Source organism: Chiloscyllium plagiosum, unplaced genomic scaffold, assembly GCF_037043375.1.
Source record: "Chiloscyllium plagiosum isolate Xiang-an unplaced genomic scaffold, Cpla_swu_hap1 HiC_scaffold_6, whole genome shotgun sequence".
In the NCBI taxonomy this organism is placed as follows: domain Eukaryota; kingdom Metazoa; phylum Chordata; class Chondrichthyes; order Orectolobiformes; family Hemiscylliidae; genus Chiloscyllium; species Chiloscyllium plagiosum.
In genome coordinates, this window is record NW_028270144.1 from 116,643,584 (window position 1) to 116,660,693 (window position 17,110).

The window sequence follows — 17,110 nt, forward strand, 5'->3', positions numbered from 1 at the left end:
AAAGTCTGTTTGATGTGCTGTTAACCTATTAGCAGATGGGAATTCCCAGACATTATCAGCATTCTCACACAATATCTCCACCTGAATGTTAAGCACAGTAATGATTAATCCTTAGCCTGCAACTCTGCTCACAGAATCATTCCTTACAGACAATGTCCCAGACACCATATGTATGTCCTGTTCCACCTGTAGGACGGACCCATCAGAGATGGTGGCACAGTGGTATACAGTCAGGAGGGAGTTGACCTAGGAGTCCTCAACACTGACTCCAGATCCTATGAAGTCTCATGGCTTCAGGTTAAATATGGGCAAGGAAACTTCCTCCACGTACCATCCTCCCTTGGCTGATGAATCTGTACTCCTCCATGTTGAGCAACACTTAGAAGAAGCACTGAAGATGGTTAGGGCACAAAATGTACTCTAGGTGGAGGATTTCAATGCCCACTATCAAGAGTAGCTCAGCAGCAATACTACTGATCGAGCTGGCTCGGTCCTAAAGGACATAGTTGCCGACTGGGTTTTCAGCAGGTAGTGGGGAAACCAACAAGAGGGAAAAACATATTTAAGTCTCATCCAGATGCATCTGTCCATAACAATATCTGTAAGAGTGACCACCACACAGTCCTTGTGGAAGCGAAGTCCTGCCTTCACACTGAGAATAACTTCCATCGTGTTGTGTGGCACTATCACCATGCTAAATGGGACAGACTTTGAACAGACTTAGCAACTCAAGACTGGGCATTGTTGAGGCACTGTGGAGCATCAACAGCATCAGAATTGTACTCCAGCAGAACCTGTAGTTTATTGGCCCAGCATATCCCTCACTCAACCATTACCATCAAGCCATCGAACCAACCTTGGTTCAAGGGAGACTGTGAGAGAGCATACCAGGAGTAGCACGAGGCATACTGGAAGATGAGGTGTCAACTGGTGAAGCCACCAAACAGGACTACTTTCATGCCAGTTGTAGACAGAGCCAAGTGATCCCACAACCAATGGGCAGATCTAAGCACTGCAGTCCTGCTACATCCTATCGTGAATGGTGGTGGACAATTAAACAACTCACTGGAGGAGGAGGCCCCACAAATATCCCCATTTTCAATGCAAAAGAAAACTGAAGCCTTCACAGCAACCTTCAGCCAAAATTGTTGAGTAGATGATCCATGTTGGCGTCTTCCAGAGGTCCCTAGTATTACAGATACCAATCTTCAGCCTATTTGTTCACTCCACATGATATCAAGAAATAGCTGGAGGCACTGGATACTGCCAAGGCTACAGGCCCTGGCAACATTCCGGCGATAGTCCTGAAGACTTGTGCTCCAAAACCTGCTGCTCCCCGAGCCAAACTGTTTCAGTACAGTTACAACACTGGTATCTACCCGACAATGCAGAAAATTGCCCAGGTATGTTCTGTATACAAAAATAAAGGACAAATCCAACCCAGCCAATTATTGCCCCACCAGTCTACTGTCTATTATGAGTTAAGTGACAGGAGGAGTTATCACCATTGCTATCAAGCAGTGACGCCCAGTTTGGGTTCTGAGTGCCAGGGACACTCAGCTCCAGACCTCATTACAGCCTTGGTTCAAACATGGACACAACAGCTGAATTCCAGAGGTGAGGTAAGGGTGACAGCCCTTGACATCAAGGCTGCATTCGACCAACTGTGGCATCATGTAGCCCTAGAAAAACGGAAATCATTTGGTATGAGGAAGCAAACTCTCCAATGGTTAGAGCTATACCTGCCACACGGGAAGATGGTAGTGGTTTTTGGAGGTCAGTCATCTCAGCTCCAGGACATCTCTGCAGGAGTTCCTCAGGGTAGTGCCCCAACCATCTTCAGCTGCTTCTTCGATGGACCTCCTCTGCATCATAAGGGCCAAAGTGTCGATGTTCTCCATGATTTCACCATGTTCAGTACAATTTGCGACTCCTCAGACACTGAAGCAGTTCGTGTCCAAATGTAACAAGATCTGGACAACATCCAGGCTTGGGCTGACAAGTGGCAAGTAACATCTGCACCACACAAATGCCAGGCTATGACCATCACCAATGACAGACAATTCAACCGCCATCCCTTAATATTCAACGGTGTTACCATTACTGAATCTTCCATTATCAACATCCTAGGAGTTATCATTGATATGAAACTCAACTGAACTATAGCAGTAGCTATAAGAACAGGTCAGCGGCTTGAAATACTGCAGCAAGTAACTCATGTCCTGACTCACGACAACACAAGAAGCTTGACACGATCCAGGACAAAACAGTTTGATTGGCATTGCACCCAAAGCATCCACTCCCTCCACGTCTAATGCTCAGGGTGTACTCTCTAAAATATGCACTGCAGAAATTCACCAAAGATCCTTGGGCAGCACCTTCCAAACCCAAGACCACTTCCATTTAGAGGGACAAGGGCAGCAGATATAGAGAACACCACAATCTTCATGTTGCCCTCCAAACCACTCACCATCCTGACCTGAAAATATAATTGGCATTCCTTCACTGTCGCTGGGTCCAAATCTTGTAATTCCTTCCCTAATGGTAATGTAGGTCAACCCACAGCAGGTGGACTGCAGTGGTTCAAGAAGGCAGGTCACCCCCACCTCCTCAAGGGCAGCTAGGGATGGGGCAATAAATGCCAGCCAGAGACACCCACATCCCACAAAAATGAATAAATTTTAAAAAAAACTCTAATTCTTCAGCTGACACAGAACTACAGGATTTGCATCCACATCTATAATTATCCATGGAGACCTATTCCATTTGTACTAATAGAGGTGTATAATGTGCAATCAAATCTTGATTAGGAGTGGATATTTGAAAATCTCAACATAAAAAGAGAAAGAAAAGTAGAAATGTTTTAGGAGGACATTCTAGAGCAAAGAAGCAGATGGTGATGACCTGGGAGTCAACCCGCCCCACCCAACACCAATAAAACTTTCTTTTCAGATGATTCATAAAACAAATCCTCTCTAATTTCAACAAAGCCAGGATAAAACTTACTGAAGGTCCAAGAAACCAAGCATGTCCTCGAGTAGAAAGGCTTAAGTTTTACAAAATTAATTTGGCAACATACATTAATATTTATAAAGTTTGTGGTTTGCATGTTCCCAGAAAGCATCCCAAATATAAATTTCTGCACAAACTCAAATATTACTAAAACATAACACAACACTATAATAAAACAAATGATGGTGAACAAGAGGAGAGATAAAGCAGAAACTTAGTCAGAATAAAGACAGGAGCATAACTTCTTCAAGGTAGACATACCTAGAAGTGGCAGTGAGTGAAACACTAAAATAAAGAAACATGGATGCTAGAAATCTGAAGGAAACCAGAAATTGCTTGAGAAACTCAGCAGGCCTACTAGCATCTGTGAAGAGAAAACAGAGTAACACTTCCATTCCAATGACCCTTCTTCAGAACTGATAGCAAGTGCAAAAAAGTGGTCTTTATCGTGATGAGAAAAGGTGGGGGATAAAAGGAGTGAGCTGACTGGGGGAAACAGAGTCCAGGGAAAGGAACACTGTTGATAATAAGCCAGGGAATAAGAAAAGGAGTTTTGAAAGGTACTGAACTTGAAACATTAATTCTGCTTTCTCTTCACAGATGCTGCCAGACATGAGTTTCTCCTACAATTTATGTTTTTGCTGAAGAAAAGCGAGATAGGTGCGAACGGGGCCTATGATTGGTTAAAAATGGATGGACTGTACTAAAACAACTCATGTCATGACAGGATTTGGGGTGAGGGGGTGGGTAAAGGACATGGAATATAGTGCTAGGGTTTTAAAACGATTGATTTCTACATTGAGCCCTGAGGGCTGCAAGATCTCCAAGCAGAAAATGAGATGCTGTTCCTCCAGCTTGAAGCAACATTGGCCATTTAAGAATAATGTTTAGAATAAAATTTTAATGAGATACTAGCTATCACTCAGTGGGTAGCATCCCTGCCCCAAATCAAAGTAATGTGAGTTCAACTTCCAATCCAGATACTCGAGCACAAGATCCACTCTGACATGCCGGGGAAGTTTTAAAGATGGTGCTGCACAGTTGGAAGCACTGCCTTTTGTTTGACATCTTGAACTAAAGTTCCATTTCTCTCTTGGGTGAATAGAAACATTCTTATCTCACTATTTGAAAGAAGATCACAGGGATCCACCCAGTGACCTGTCAATATATATCCTACAACCAACAATGTTCAAACTGATTATCACATTGATGATTGTAGAACTTGAAAACTGCTTGCTACCGTTTTCCTGTATTATAGCAATGGTGACAGACTTCAAAAGCACATTATTAGTTGTAAAGCACTTTGTGACACCCTGGTGTGATGAAATGTTTTGTTCATTGTTCTGTACGTCATAATCTGATCACTTGCTACTGCAGAGTTTGACTATTGCTGAATAAAAGCAAAGACATGCTGTCAAAGCTCTTTATTTCGTACTCATCAAGACAGACACAAGAATACACAATTTTAAGCAGAATAACAATTTATGCTGAATTTGAAAAAGAGTGCTGACTGATTGGCAAGTAAAATCATAAGATCATAAGATATCACAGCAGAAGGTTATTCAGCCCATCGAGTTGCTCTGCCACTCAATGAGATCACGGCTGATCTGATAATCTCCAACTCCACTTTCCTCATAACACTTGATTCTCTTACTAAGAATCTGTCTATTTCTGGCTTGATTACGTTTAATCTTCAACGGTCATCTGCAGTAAAGAATTCCCTAGATTCACCACCCTTTAAGAGAAGATATTCCTTCTCAGCTCTGTCCTAAAAGTGCAATCGTTTGTTCTGAGATTTTGCCCTCTAGCTCTAGACTCTCCTACCACCTTTCTGCATCTGTCCTTTTATGCTTCAATAACATTGCCTCTCCTTCTTTTATATTTCAACGAGTGTATGTCTAATCTAAGAAACCTCTCCTCATGAGGGAGCCCTCCATACATGGTATCAGCCCGGTGAACTAACTCCAATACTTGTGTCCAATATGTATCCAATGCACGTATGTCTTTCCTTAGATAAAGGCCATAAACTGGTCATTGTATTCTAGCATGGTCTGATTAGTACCTCGTATAGTTTTATCAAAATTTCCTTACTTTTATACTCCATTCTCTTTGAAATAAAGACCAACATTCTATCTGCCTTCCCTATTATCTGCCGAATTTAAATATTTTTTAAAAATTCATTCAGAGTACATAGTCTTCATTGGCTGGACTAGCATTTATTGCCTATCCCTAGTTGACTTGAGAAGATAGTGGTAAGCTGCCTGATTGAACCACTGCGATCTACCTGGAGAAGGTATACTCACAGAAGTAGCAGGGAGGGAATTCATGCAAAACGAAGGAATGGCAAGACTATACAACTTGGATCTAATTTGTTGGTTGTAGAATTACTTAGTTCTGCCCATCATTTTTTGCTGTCTGGCATGCAAGTACTCCTGTGTTTTGAACTTCACCAGGTTGATACCTCACTTTTAGGAAGGCCTGGTACTACTTGTGGCAGTCTTTATTGATTTGTTGAGACACTGCCATTCAGAATTAACCGGGGAACAGTCCATTACCCATCACAATGCCTCAACTAGTTGACTTATTTAAAATTTAAATGGAAACTTGAGGTTAACTGCTACATAGGGCATTTTCCATAACAATTCCTTGACCAACCAAAAATCAACATGCCAAACAATCAGCAATCTTATTCTAATGCAGTATAAATTGCTGTGCACTCTGAAATTTACTCTTCATGTACCTGTCCTAATGATCACATATGAAAAGCTCAACAGCAGGTCTCTTTTCCTCTCAACAATCTGTGATAATATCTCCTAGAATTTTACTGGGCCTACCTGAGGAACTGGTGAAAACTAAGCATTCTCTTTTACAGGGAATTATATCTATGGCTGTTCATGTCTTAGAAACAGCAGCCAGGATAAATCCCGCAACATTTTAATAAGGCTATCAGTGGGGCATAAAGGTTTTGTTTTATGAAATACACTATGTTCTAAGATGGAGAACGCTTTACAATATTGTGCACCTTTAGTGTGTTTCATGTGTGAATTAGTAAAGCATCTGCACATACATTGGCTCACCACTGTGTATGTACTCCCAGAGAAGTTCCTCAGATAGATCTGAAAATTTTACTTTTGTTTCTTCGTGAAAAACAGTAATTTTGGTCTCCAGTTGGTTATCTGGAACAATAATGTTGGTTGACATTACCATTTTCAATTTCTCTACTTCTTGCACATGGGATTAAGTATTATGTTAATACCCTGCATAGTAGTAGCATACCGATTGATAGCAAAACATGTAGATTTGAGTTTAGTTAAAAATTAGGCCCATTCTCTCAAAATAAGCACTGAAGATATTCAAATCACACATAATTTTTGCTCTACAAACTTCCTCTGAGCACAATGGATGCAGTTTGAAATAGGGCTCTGTGTGGACAGTGAGATAAAACCTTTGCAAGAGTGACTGACTGTGCATAAGGGAACCGCTCAGCTTGGTTCCATCAATTGTAATCTCAGGACATCTAAAGTTTCAATCATGACATTGAACCCGCAAATGTGAGGTTGGAGCTGCTGTCATATAGCAGGCGGCTTTGGACTAGAATTCTTTTGCAGGTTGAGCTCGGAGTGTTCTGGAGCAGAAGTAACAGCAGGATTTCAAGAATGGGCAAATTTTGGTGATGGACTGTATCTACCTAGAATCAAAGAACTCCCAAAAATGCAATATTTTGCCTGATTTCTATCTTCTTCAATACTGGAGAATATTTGGAGGGCATAACCACACGTAGTGTCACTGGCAGCACCTGTGCTGGAGAAGGACCATAAAGATTTTCAGAAAATATGTCAGGGCTGAATTATGATCATGTAAAGTTTAAACAATTTGCATTTCCTTGAGTTTAAAAAGTCGAGGTGTGATCTAATCAAGAAACCAAAACAAGTTGCAGAAAAATAAATATGTGTACTGGTTGATTGTAGGCATTTAAAAAAAGGAGACAGGCCTGACATTCCTGATGAAGGGCTCCGGCCCAAAACTTCAATTTTCCTGCTCCTCGGATGCTCCTTAACCTCCTGTGCTTTTCCAGAACACACACTCAACATTAAAACAAAAGGGCTCATACTCAAAGTTAGAGTGAGGCTATTTTTACTTTTCCAAAAGCCATGAATATGGCATCAATTGAGATCTGTAAAGCTTGGCCAGGCTTGATTCTGTTGTGTTTGGAAAAGGAAGAGGTGACTTTAATGAAACATAAAAGAGCGAGAAGGGTCTTGATAGGATTCATTTGGAAAAGTCACTTACTTATGAAAAAATATAAAATTAGGGTCACTATTTCAAAAGAAGAGAATGTCCATTTGAAACAGATACGGAGAGGCTTTTTTTTCTCACAGACAGCTATCTTTGAAACTCTCAGATCATAAGACATAGAGGTAGGCCACTCTGTCCATCAAGACTGTTCCACCATTCAATGAGATCGTGGCTGAATTGTTAATCCTCTCCACTTTCCTATCTTTTCCTCATAACCTTTGATTCCCTTACTGATTCAGACTCTATCCCAGCTTTGAATGTACTTAACAACCCAACCTCAATCCTCTGTAGTGAAGCATTGCACAGATTCACCACCCTCAGCAGAAATTCCTCCTCATGATCTTAAACAAATGACCTCTTATTCTAAGGTTTTACTCTCTGGTCCTACACTTACCCACAAGGGGAAACAATCTCTTTGCATCTATCCTGCCACATCCCCAGAGAATCTTATATGCTTCAATAAGATCATCTCTCATTCTTCTTCATTCTAATAAGCACATGCCCAGTCTTCTCATAAAATAGCCCCTCTCTATCTGGTATCAGCCTAGTGAATCTTTTCTGGACTGCCCCCAATGCCAGTGTATCTTTCCTCAGATAACGGCTAAGATTTGGCAAAACCTCCTCACTTCAATACACCATTCCCTTTGAAATAAAGACCAATAGTAATTTTGCCTTTTCAAAGACCTGCTAAATTTGGATGCTAGCCTTTTGTGATTCAAGGATGAGGACTTCAAAACCCCTCTGTTGTGTAGCTTTCTGCAGTCATTCTCCATTTAAACAAAATGCAGCTCCTTGATTTTTCCTGCCAAAGTACCATTACCTCACATTTTCCCACATCATATCCCATCTACCAAGCTTTTGCTCACTCAATTAATCGGTCTATATCCCTATCTATAAGACAATGGATGCAGAATTCTTGAATACTTTGAAGACAAGATAGATAGATTCTTGATAAACGAGGAGGTAAAAGATTATCCAAGGTAGGTAGACATGCAAGCAATCAGAACAGCCACAATCTTACAGAATGGCAGAGCAGGGTCAAGGGAAATGTTACTGCTGCTCCTAATTCACATGTCCATATGTACTAAAAGATTATTGGAAACATGCATCTCTGTTGTGGAACAAAGAGAAGTGAATGGAAGTGACCTATAGATCAACCGTCATCTAATTACATTGCAGGACAAGTTCAAGGGCTTAAACTAAATTTCATGTTATTCAAGTGTATGGTAATTTCTTTGCTTTGAATTTTGTTAAAGTCAGTTATTTAAATAAATGGTAATTAAAGACATAAATCAAAATTCAATTTACAGGTTTTTTTGGAAAATGCATGTCAGTTTAAAATAATCAAATAGGGAACAAGTAAACATTCAAATACATTACCAATTTTGCAGCTGCAAAGGACAACAGCAACCCCAGTGAAGACACTATGCTCTTTATTACTCAGTCTAAACAATAGCAAAGGGAAAAACACAAATTTACCATAAATGGCAACAGCTTGCAAATTAAAGAAATTTAAAAAATGCTTACAAGTTATTACAAAAGCAAAATACTGCAGATGCTGAATATCCAAAATTAGAGCAGAAAATGCTGTAATGCTTAGCAGTTGAGAACATCTGTAGGGAGAGAAACAAAATCAACATTTCAAGTCACTGATGTCTTCACTGTTGATGAAAGGTGACAAGAGTCAATAAGTTAACTTTATTTCCCTCATCACGGATTCTGCCAGAATTGCTAAATATTTCCTAAATGTTATCCTGCGTTGTTCTCTCTCCTCAACTCCTCTGCAGTCTTCGACAGTCAATGATGCCATCATCCTCCAATGCTTCTTATCTATTATTCAGCTCATTAGGGTTACCCTTGCTTGGCTCCCCGTGCCATTCTCACTTGCAGCCACATACAGTGAGCACCGCCTTTCCTTACCACTGTGGCATCATGGTTGCCAGAGTCTCTCACAGTCCTATTATTTGGTCCCCTCTTATTCTTCACCTGGATGCTGAGGTCAGTCTACCAAGACAAGGCAAAGGACTGGCACTAGGTGACTCGCTCTTTCACAGGGTGGCACAGATACAGCAGCCTGAATGGTTATGGCACAGAAGGAAGCCAAGCCATCATTCCACAATTAAGCAGAGCAACACGGATTCATGAATTAGAAGTAGCTTTTCACAAATCTGTTATTGTTCTTTTGAGGGTTAATTGTTATAATGTAAAAAGCAAAACCAGTGTTAGTAGTTTATTTGGATTTGCAAAACATGTTTGATAATGTGCCACACAAGAGGTTAGTACACAACATATGAGCATGGTTTTGGGGTAATATAGTAGCAAGGATGAGGCATTGCACACAAAACAGAGCAGAAATAAATTTTAAGGTTGGTAGGTTACAACTGCAAGTGTCATTACTTAAGTCTCAGATACTTATAATCAATATTAATGCCTTAACAGAAAAACATAAGAACTAGGAAGAGTCGGAGTAAGCAATTGAGTTTGATCTGCCATTTAATACAACCACAACTGATTCTGTCTCAGTCTCAAATCCAATTTCTTACTTGATCCGCTTTAAACCATTACAAATTCAAATCTGTATATCTCCTCCTGGCATTCATTGAGTGTCCCCATACACTCTGGATTAGTGAATTCCAGATACACAACCCTTTGAGAGAAGTCATTCCTCCTCAACTATTTGAAATCTGCCACCCTTTCAGCCTAAAACTACGACCTCTTATTCAAGATCACCCCTCAAGAAGAAGCATTTGCCTTGTATCTACTTTGTCAATCCCCTTCAGCATCCTTTCCACATCAATTAGATCTCCCCTAATTCTCCATAATTAACAAGTATAGACCTTAACTGCTCAATCTTTCTTCATAAGACAAATCTTTTACCTCTGGAATTAATCTAGTGAACTTTCTCTTATCTGTCTTCAATGCAGTTGAGGGGTCTGAGCGTAACATATCAAAGTTTGATGATGATACACTGTTGGAAGAGTAAGTGGTAGAGTGGATGCAAAGAGGTGTTAACACAAGTTGGGAAAATAGACAAGAACATGGCAAATGGAATACAATGTTCTAAGTATAAAACTATCTGCCCTGGTAGAAAAATTAAAAAAAAGACACTAGGGAAAAAAATTAAATTCAGAAGGACTTGCTAACCTGGTACATAGAAAGTAATGAGGCAATAATGAGGACTGTAAATGCTGCAGAGTTAGAGTAGATAGACTGTGGCCTGGGAAAAGACACAGCAGGTCAGGCAGCATCTGAGGAGCAGGAGAATTGACGTTTTGGGCAGGAGTCTTCTCCCTGCCCAAAATGTTGACTCTCCTGCTCCTCAGATGCTGCCTGACCTGCTGTGCTTTTTCCCATGCCACACTTTATCTGCTTAGAAATTAGAAAATTAAATGATTTTCTTTATTCGAAATGGATTGAGTACAAGAGGAATGAAATCTTATGACAATTAAAAAGACCCCTATGAGGCCGTACCTGGCCTACTATCTATAATATTGGTCTCCGTAGCTCAGGAAAACCATGCTTATCCTCAAGTGGTTGCAACAAAGGTTCACTAGATTGTTTCTTGGAATGAAGATATTGTATAATGAGAAGAGATTGAGTAGACTTACCCTACATTCTCTGCAGTTTAAACAAATGAGTTGTTATCGAAATGAAACATAAAATTCTTTAGGTGTGCGACAGAGTAGAGAAAGCTGAGAGAATATTTGCCTGATTGGGGAGTGAGGAACATGTGATCAAAGATATAGTGGCGGCTGAAGGGTGATCTCATCGAAATATATAAAATTACGAGACGTGTGGATACGGGTGAATAGTTGGCATCTCTTTCCTATGGTGCAAATATCAATTCCTAGGGAGCACAGGTTTCAAATGAGAGCAGGAAAAGTGTACTGTGCTGTACTGTTCTATGTTCTAAAGCCATTCGGGCTCCAGTGAGGAGAAATCACTTCACCCGAAGAATTGTGAATCTTCAGCCTTGAGTTGCTGAGTATATTCGAGGCAAAAATTGATAGATTTCTGGGTGCCAAGGGATGTGAAGATACTGGAGGAGGAGTATTTCAGACAGGAGATCTGACATCTTGTTCAGTGGTGAAGCAGGTTAAAAAAAAGCACTTATTTCTCACGTTCAATTTGAATCTGACCTTGAATCACATATCCCCCAAGCCTAATTAATGTCCCAGGCAAATTAACATACCCCATTCAAATTCAGTTCACCTTCTTCTGAAAATTTCATTCAGATTTTATTTTGTCAACATCTTACACAATTTTTCCAAATGTTCTGTGCTGCAAACTCAATTGGGGACAGCTTATCCATAACTATCTGGATCCTAGACAGCATTAAGTTCCTATCGTAGTTGTTGATCTATTTTGGTTCCCACTTCCTATTTTAGAATACTCATCCTTTAAATTCATTCACCGACTTGCTCCTTCCTACCTCCCCTGTAACTCTGACCTTTTCAGTATCTAGCCTTAAGCCTGGTATTCCCTGCCCAACACCCTGCACCTCGCCTCCACCCTTACTACTATGTCTTTCAGCAAACCCTTCCCCAATTTTCACCCAAATGAAGTTTAGATCAATTCCTATCAAAGGATCTGTGAAGCACCTTAGAAAGTTTCTTCCAAGTGTTACATAAATGGGCTAATCAGTCAGATATGGGTGAAGAGAAATAACAAACCTTGATAGCATTGCGTGTGCATGTTGTTTATCTACAGGCTTCTCGAGAATGTCACCGTCAATGGACTGAAAAGTGGAAAATAATTATAAGACATCTGATAAAGTAATCTCTATATTATTCAATGTTTCACAGCTTCAAGAGAACTGTTTATACCATAACTATGTGCTTGAAAACCTTAGTTTGTACTGTGGCTTGTGAGGCGAGGTCAATGTGGTAAGGAGGGGAACCAGCTGTTTGTTGGGTAAGGATACATGAGGTCTCGTGAAGTTCCTCCTCGTGCAATTGAGCAGCTTGCTGATACTCAAAAGAACTGCCATTAGGCATGTTATCACATCTAAACTTTAAGCACAATGAAAGAAGAGAAGGTTGTTCAATCATCTTAAGCCTGAACCACTATGCCATTAGATGACGGTTGATCCAGAAGTTAACTTTCTCTTCACCTTGGTCTCAATGGTCTTAAAACACTCGACTAACAAAAACATACAATCTCAGTTTTCAAATATTCCATTGACCTAGCATCAACAGGTTTTCTTGGGGAGGGCTTTGAGGGTGTGATGCAGGAAGAGGCAAGGTATAATGTGCAAGAAACAATGCCAGATTGTCATTAACTTTTATACAAACAGTTAGGTCTTTGAATAGTCTAGCTACTGAGGTAACGTTCCCCTTGTTCTGGACATTCCCCCAAGAAGAAACTGTTTCTCTCCAACATACCTAACAACTCCCTTGATCGTCCTAGAACATCTCAATGAGACAGTTCTACGGCCCAGAAATCCCAAGCCCACACTGTATGACTTGTGTTTATAATTCAGCTTGCTCTTGGAAGGGGCAAAATTAAAATAGGGAAATATCACAATTGGATCCAGCCCCTTTCATGCCAAAGTTACCTGATTATTTTGCCATTTCAGGGTAGGAACATTAAAGCATTCACATTCTGAACAATTAAGCTCCTAGTTTCTAAATGACGACTCAGAAGCAAAAATCATGATTTAGAAACTTACTGGGAACAATTTTTCAGGATAGAAAATAAGGATTTCAATGATGCTTATATCATTAAAAAGCTTGAATAATTCAAAAACAAAAACTACGCGTATAATTGTGTGAAAACCTTAATTCAAAAATTATAATTATTCCCTAAGCAAAGGCATACAAGCTAAGAAATACATCTACCACCAACGAAAATACACAGGGATACACAGGGCAAAGGAGATTTATAATATAGGAGGGTAATCCAAAATTAGTAGCTCTGGCCTACCCTCTACAGATAATCTCACATTTGCCTCTTTTTCAATATTTGTCCTCTATTTCCTGAAAATAACAACAAGTAAGTTATCTTAAAGAGCAGTTTGCTTGTCATTTATTTAAATTTAAAAATTAGCACAAAAGTAGGTCCCTTACAATCAGAAATAAGTTACATTACAATGGGCAGCAAAGAGAAGGCAGATCAAATAAACACATATTTTGGTTCTACTTTCATAAAGAAAGACAAACAACATTCCAAAAATGTTGGGCAAGGAAGGGTCTAGTGAGAGGGTGGAACAGAGATAAATTAATAATAGTCAAGAAATGGTTTTGGGGATATTGATGGGATTAAAGGCCCATAAATTCTCAGAGCCTGACAATCTACATCTCAAATGACTAAAGGAAGTGGCCTTAGAAATAGTGTAGGCATTGGTGATCATTCTTCTGGGTTCTGTAAAGTCTGGAACAGCTCCTATGCATTGCAGGATAGCTAATGTAATCCCACTATTTGAAGACGTAGAATGAAAACAGAATTATAAATGAGTTAGCCTGATGTTGATACTGGAGAAAATGTTAAGAGTTCATTTTAAAGATTTAATAGCAGAGCACTTCAAAAGGTGACAGGGTCAGAGTAAAGCAGCGTCCGAGGACCAGCAAAATCGATGTTTCAGGCATAAGCCCTTCATCAGAAAGGGCTGATGATGGGCTTATAACTGAAACATCAATTCTCCAGCACCATACTCTTGATCCTGATCTCCAGCATCTGCAGTCCTCACTTCTTCCAGGGTCAGAGTAAGCATGGATTTAAGAAATAGAAATCATGTTTAACAAATCTACTGGAATTTTGAGGATGTAACATGTAAAGTTGATAAGGGGGGAGTCAATGGATGCAGTTTAACATGGACTTTCAGATATTTGGGACCTTATCAAACACTGAGACTGGCATGTAAAATTAAAGCACATGGTAATAAGGCTAGTTGCACTGAGATGGCAAGAGAACTGGTTGGTGGACAGGAAAGACAAGGAATAAACGAGTCACTTTCCAACAGGCAATTTCTAGTGGGGTACTGCAGGGTCCAGTGCTTGAACCCAAGATATTCACACTATACATTAACGATTTAGATAAAGAAACTAAATGTGCAGGTGACACAAAGTTGGGTGGGATGGTGAACTATGCTTCAGTGCAATTTGGACAAGTTGAGTGAGTGGGCAGATGAAGTGTAATGTGAGGTTATGCACTTTGATAGCAAAAACAGGAAGGCAGATTATTATCTGAACCAAGAAGGTCTGGGGTTATGCAACAGCTGGGTGTCCTCATGCACCAGAAAACAAGCATTCAGGTGCAACAAGTGGTGAAGAAAGCAAACAGTGTGTCAGCCTTCATAGTGAGAAGCTTTGAGTACAGGAGCAAAGGTGTCTTCCTGCAATTGTACAGTGCTTTGGAAAACCACTCCAGGAGTTGTGTGTGCAATGTTGGTCTTTTTATCTGAGGTGATGTTCTGATTATGGAACAAGTGTAACAAAGGTAGATCAAACTGATTTCAAGGTTGGTAGAATAGACACGTAAAGAGAAAGGATCAGTGAGAATTACAATCACTTAGTATTGAAGAATGAGGGGAAATCACATAGAAACCTATAACATTTTAAAAGAACTAGACAGGGGAAATAAAGAAAGGGTATTCCTGGTGAACACGGAATCTATAACCCAAGGCCACAGTTTAAGGATATAGGACAGGTGCAGTGGTTAGCACTGCTGCCTCACAGGGCCAGGGACTGAGTTCAATTCCAAGCTCATATGACTGCCTGTGTGGAGTTTGCACATTCTCTCCACATCTGCATGGTTTCCTCTGGGTGTTCCTGTTTCCTCCCACAATCCAAAGATGTGCAGGTTAGGTGAATTAGCCATGCTAAATTGCCCATAGTGTTCAGGGATGTGTAGGTTATGTGCATTCGTCAGGGGTAAATATAGGTAAATAGTTTAGGGGAATGGATCTGAGTGTGTTGCTCTTCGGAGAGTTGGTGTAGACTTGTGTGGCCTGTTTCCACACTGTAGGTATTCTAAGTTCTAAGTATTCTAAGGACAGGCCACTTAAAACAGAGGTAAGGAGAAATTCGTTCACCAGAGTATGCTGAGCCTGTACAATTCTCTTCCACAGAAAGCATTTGTAGACAAAACATTGAATGCTTTCACTAAAATCTGAAGGTATGTGGACAAAGTGGTAATGTGACACTGAGTTGGATGATTAGCTAGGATCACATTCAAGGACAGAGCAGGCTCGAATGGCCAAATGGTCAATCCTGCTCCTATCTTCTTTGTTTCAATATTTGTAAAAGGTCGAAGCAGGAAATATTTCTCTTTACAAATGTAGGCCATACTGCTGTATATTTTCAGCAATATTACTTTTTATGTCCAATTTCCAACTTTTGAGAATTTTTGGCTAATTTTATACAGTACTTTGCTTGATTTACATTCTGCCAAAGTTATTAACCTGAACAATAACCAATCTGACATAATTTGCTGTGCTTGCTGATACTCATTTGAAAATATTAAACTTTCACTGTGATGACAGATGGCTGTCACATTTGTACTTTGCCCCTGAACTAGTTAATTTTCATTTAAACTGTCACATTTTTAAACATACTTCTGAAAGGTGAATAGTTTGCACTTTTAAGAGTTGTTTGGTAATACAGAATTTCTGGAAAAAAGACACTTTCTTCAAGCTTTTCATCTTACACTGATCAGGACATTCTCAAGAACACCACTGCAAGGGGGAGCAACATTTTTGACTGTATGAATGCTCTCTTTGTACGAACATACGAATCAGAAAAAAATCTGAAATCTTGCATCTTCTAGGAATAGCTTACTGCTGCATTTGGAGCAATCAGTTTTAACTGCTCCCCTGACAGAGTAGCTGGTCAAGTTCTATTTTCCTTTGCTCTTTCATGGGATGTGGACATAGCTGACAGGGCCAGAAGTTGAAGCTCATCCCAAACTGCCCTTGAACTGCTTGTTTGGGGATATTTCAGGGGGCAGTTAAGAATCAATCACACTGCTGTGAAACTGGAGGCCTAGATAGTGCAGACTAGATAAAAGCAATCGATTTCCTTCTCTAATGGACATCAGCAACACAAAAGGAATATGATGAATCTTGTGAGTTCTTACATCATTATACTTAACTTTAATTTTCTGCAGTGTTTCACATTTAGGTAACAATTCCTTGAAACCAATAAGGAGAATAGTGATTTTTTTTTATACACAATTTCTTGGCATACGTATTAACTTTAAAATTCAAAATAAGAATTCAAATGGAAAAATCAAGAGTTCATCTTCAAATTCTACACTCTACTTTTGCTTACCACAATAGTGTCTGCTCCAATGACGATATCTGGAGTCCTGAAGTGTTTCTGTTAGAGAAGAAAAATTCAAATTCTCTTAGTGCCATTTTTCTGATCAGGTGATTCAAACTGTACTTTCAGCAGTTTGTAGGTACAGAAAACTTTTTATTTACTGATACCTAAGGGACAAGCTGTGTGTCTGTTGATCAAATATTCTGGATAATCAACAGACCCACATAAAAATACAGATTAAGTAACAGAGATATAATGCAAAGTGTATACATATCATTGTTATACTTAATTTACAGCTTAAATCACTGAAACAATAATGAAATTTTGCCTTAAATAAAACTTTGCAGCAGAGAGCCTGCTCACTCGCTTCCTGAACTAACTTTCTGGACATTGCAGGAAATTAGAGTATTTGACGAGAAATTGAATCAACTGTTGATATTTCACGTGTCCGTTTCATTGAACAAGTATATTTACATTGAGGCAAATAAATGTTAAAAACTCTAACAATAACTGGACAGAATAATACAGTAAATTACAGGTAT

General features: G+C 39.6%; 1 protein-coding gene across 2 annotated transcripts in view; it reads right to left on the reverse strand.

Moving 5' to 3' along the window:
• The window catches only part of asmtl (acetylserotonin O-methyltransferase like), a 53,055-nt gene that overhangs the window by 17,132 nt on the left and 18,813 nt on the right, over positions 1-17,110 (reverse strand). For both annotated transcript variants that reach the window (XM_087988387.1, XM_087988388.1), the window contains exons 4-7: positions 16,578-16,625; positions 11,982-12,046; positions 8,689-8,753; positions 6,080-6,188 (exon numbers count right to left, since the gene is read on the reverse strand). In XM_087988387.1, the coding sequence (XP_087844513.1) occupies positions 6,080-6,188; positions 8,689-8,753; positions 11,982-12,046; positions 16,578-16,625 (287 nt within the window). The remainder of the gene's footprint in view (positions 1-6,079; positions 6,189-8,688; positions 8,754-11,981; positions 12,047-16,577; positions 16,626-17,110) is intronic.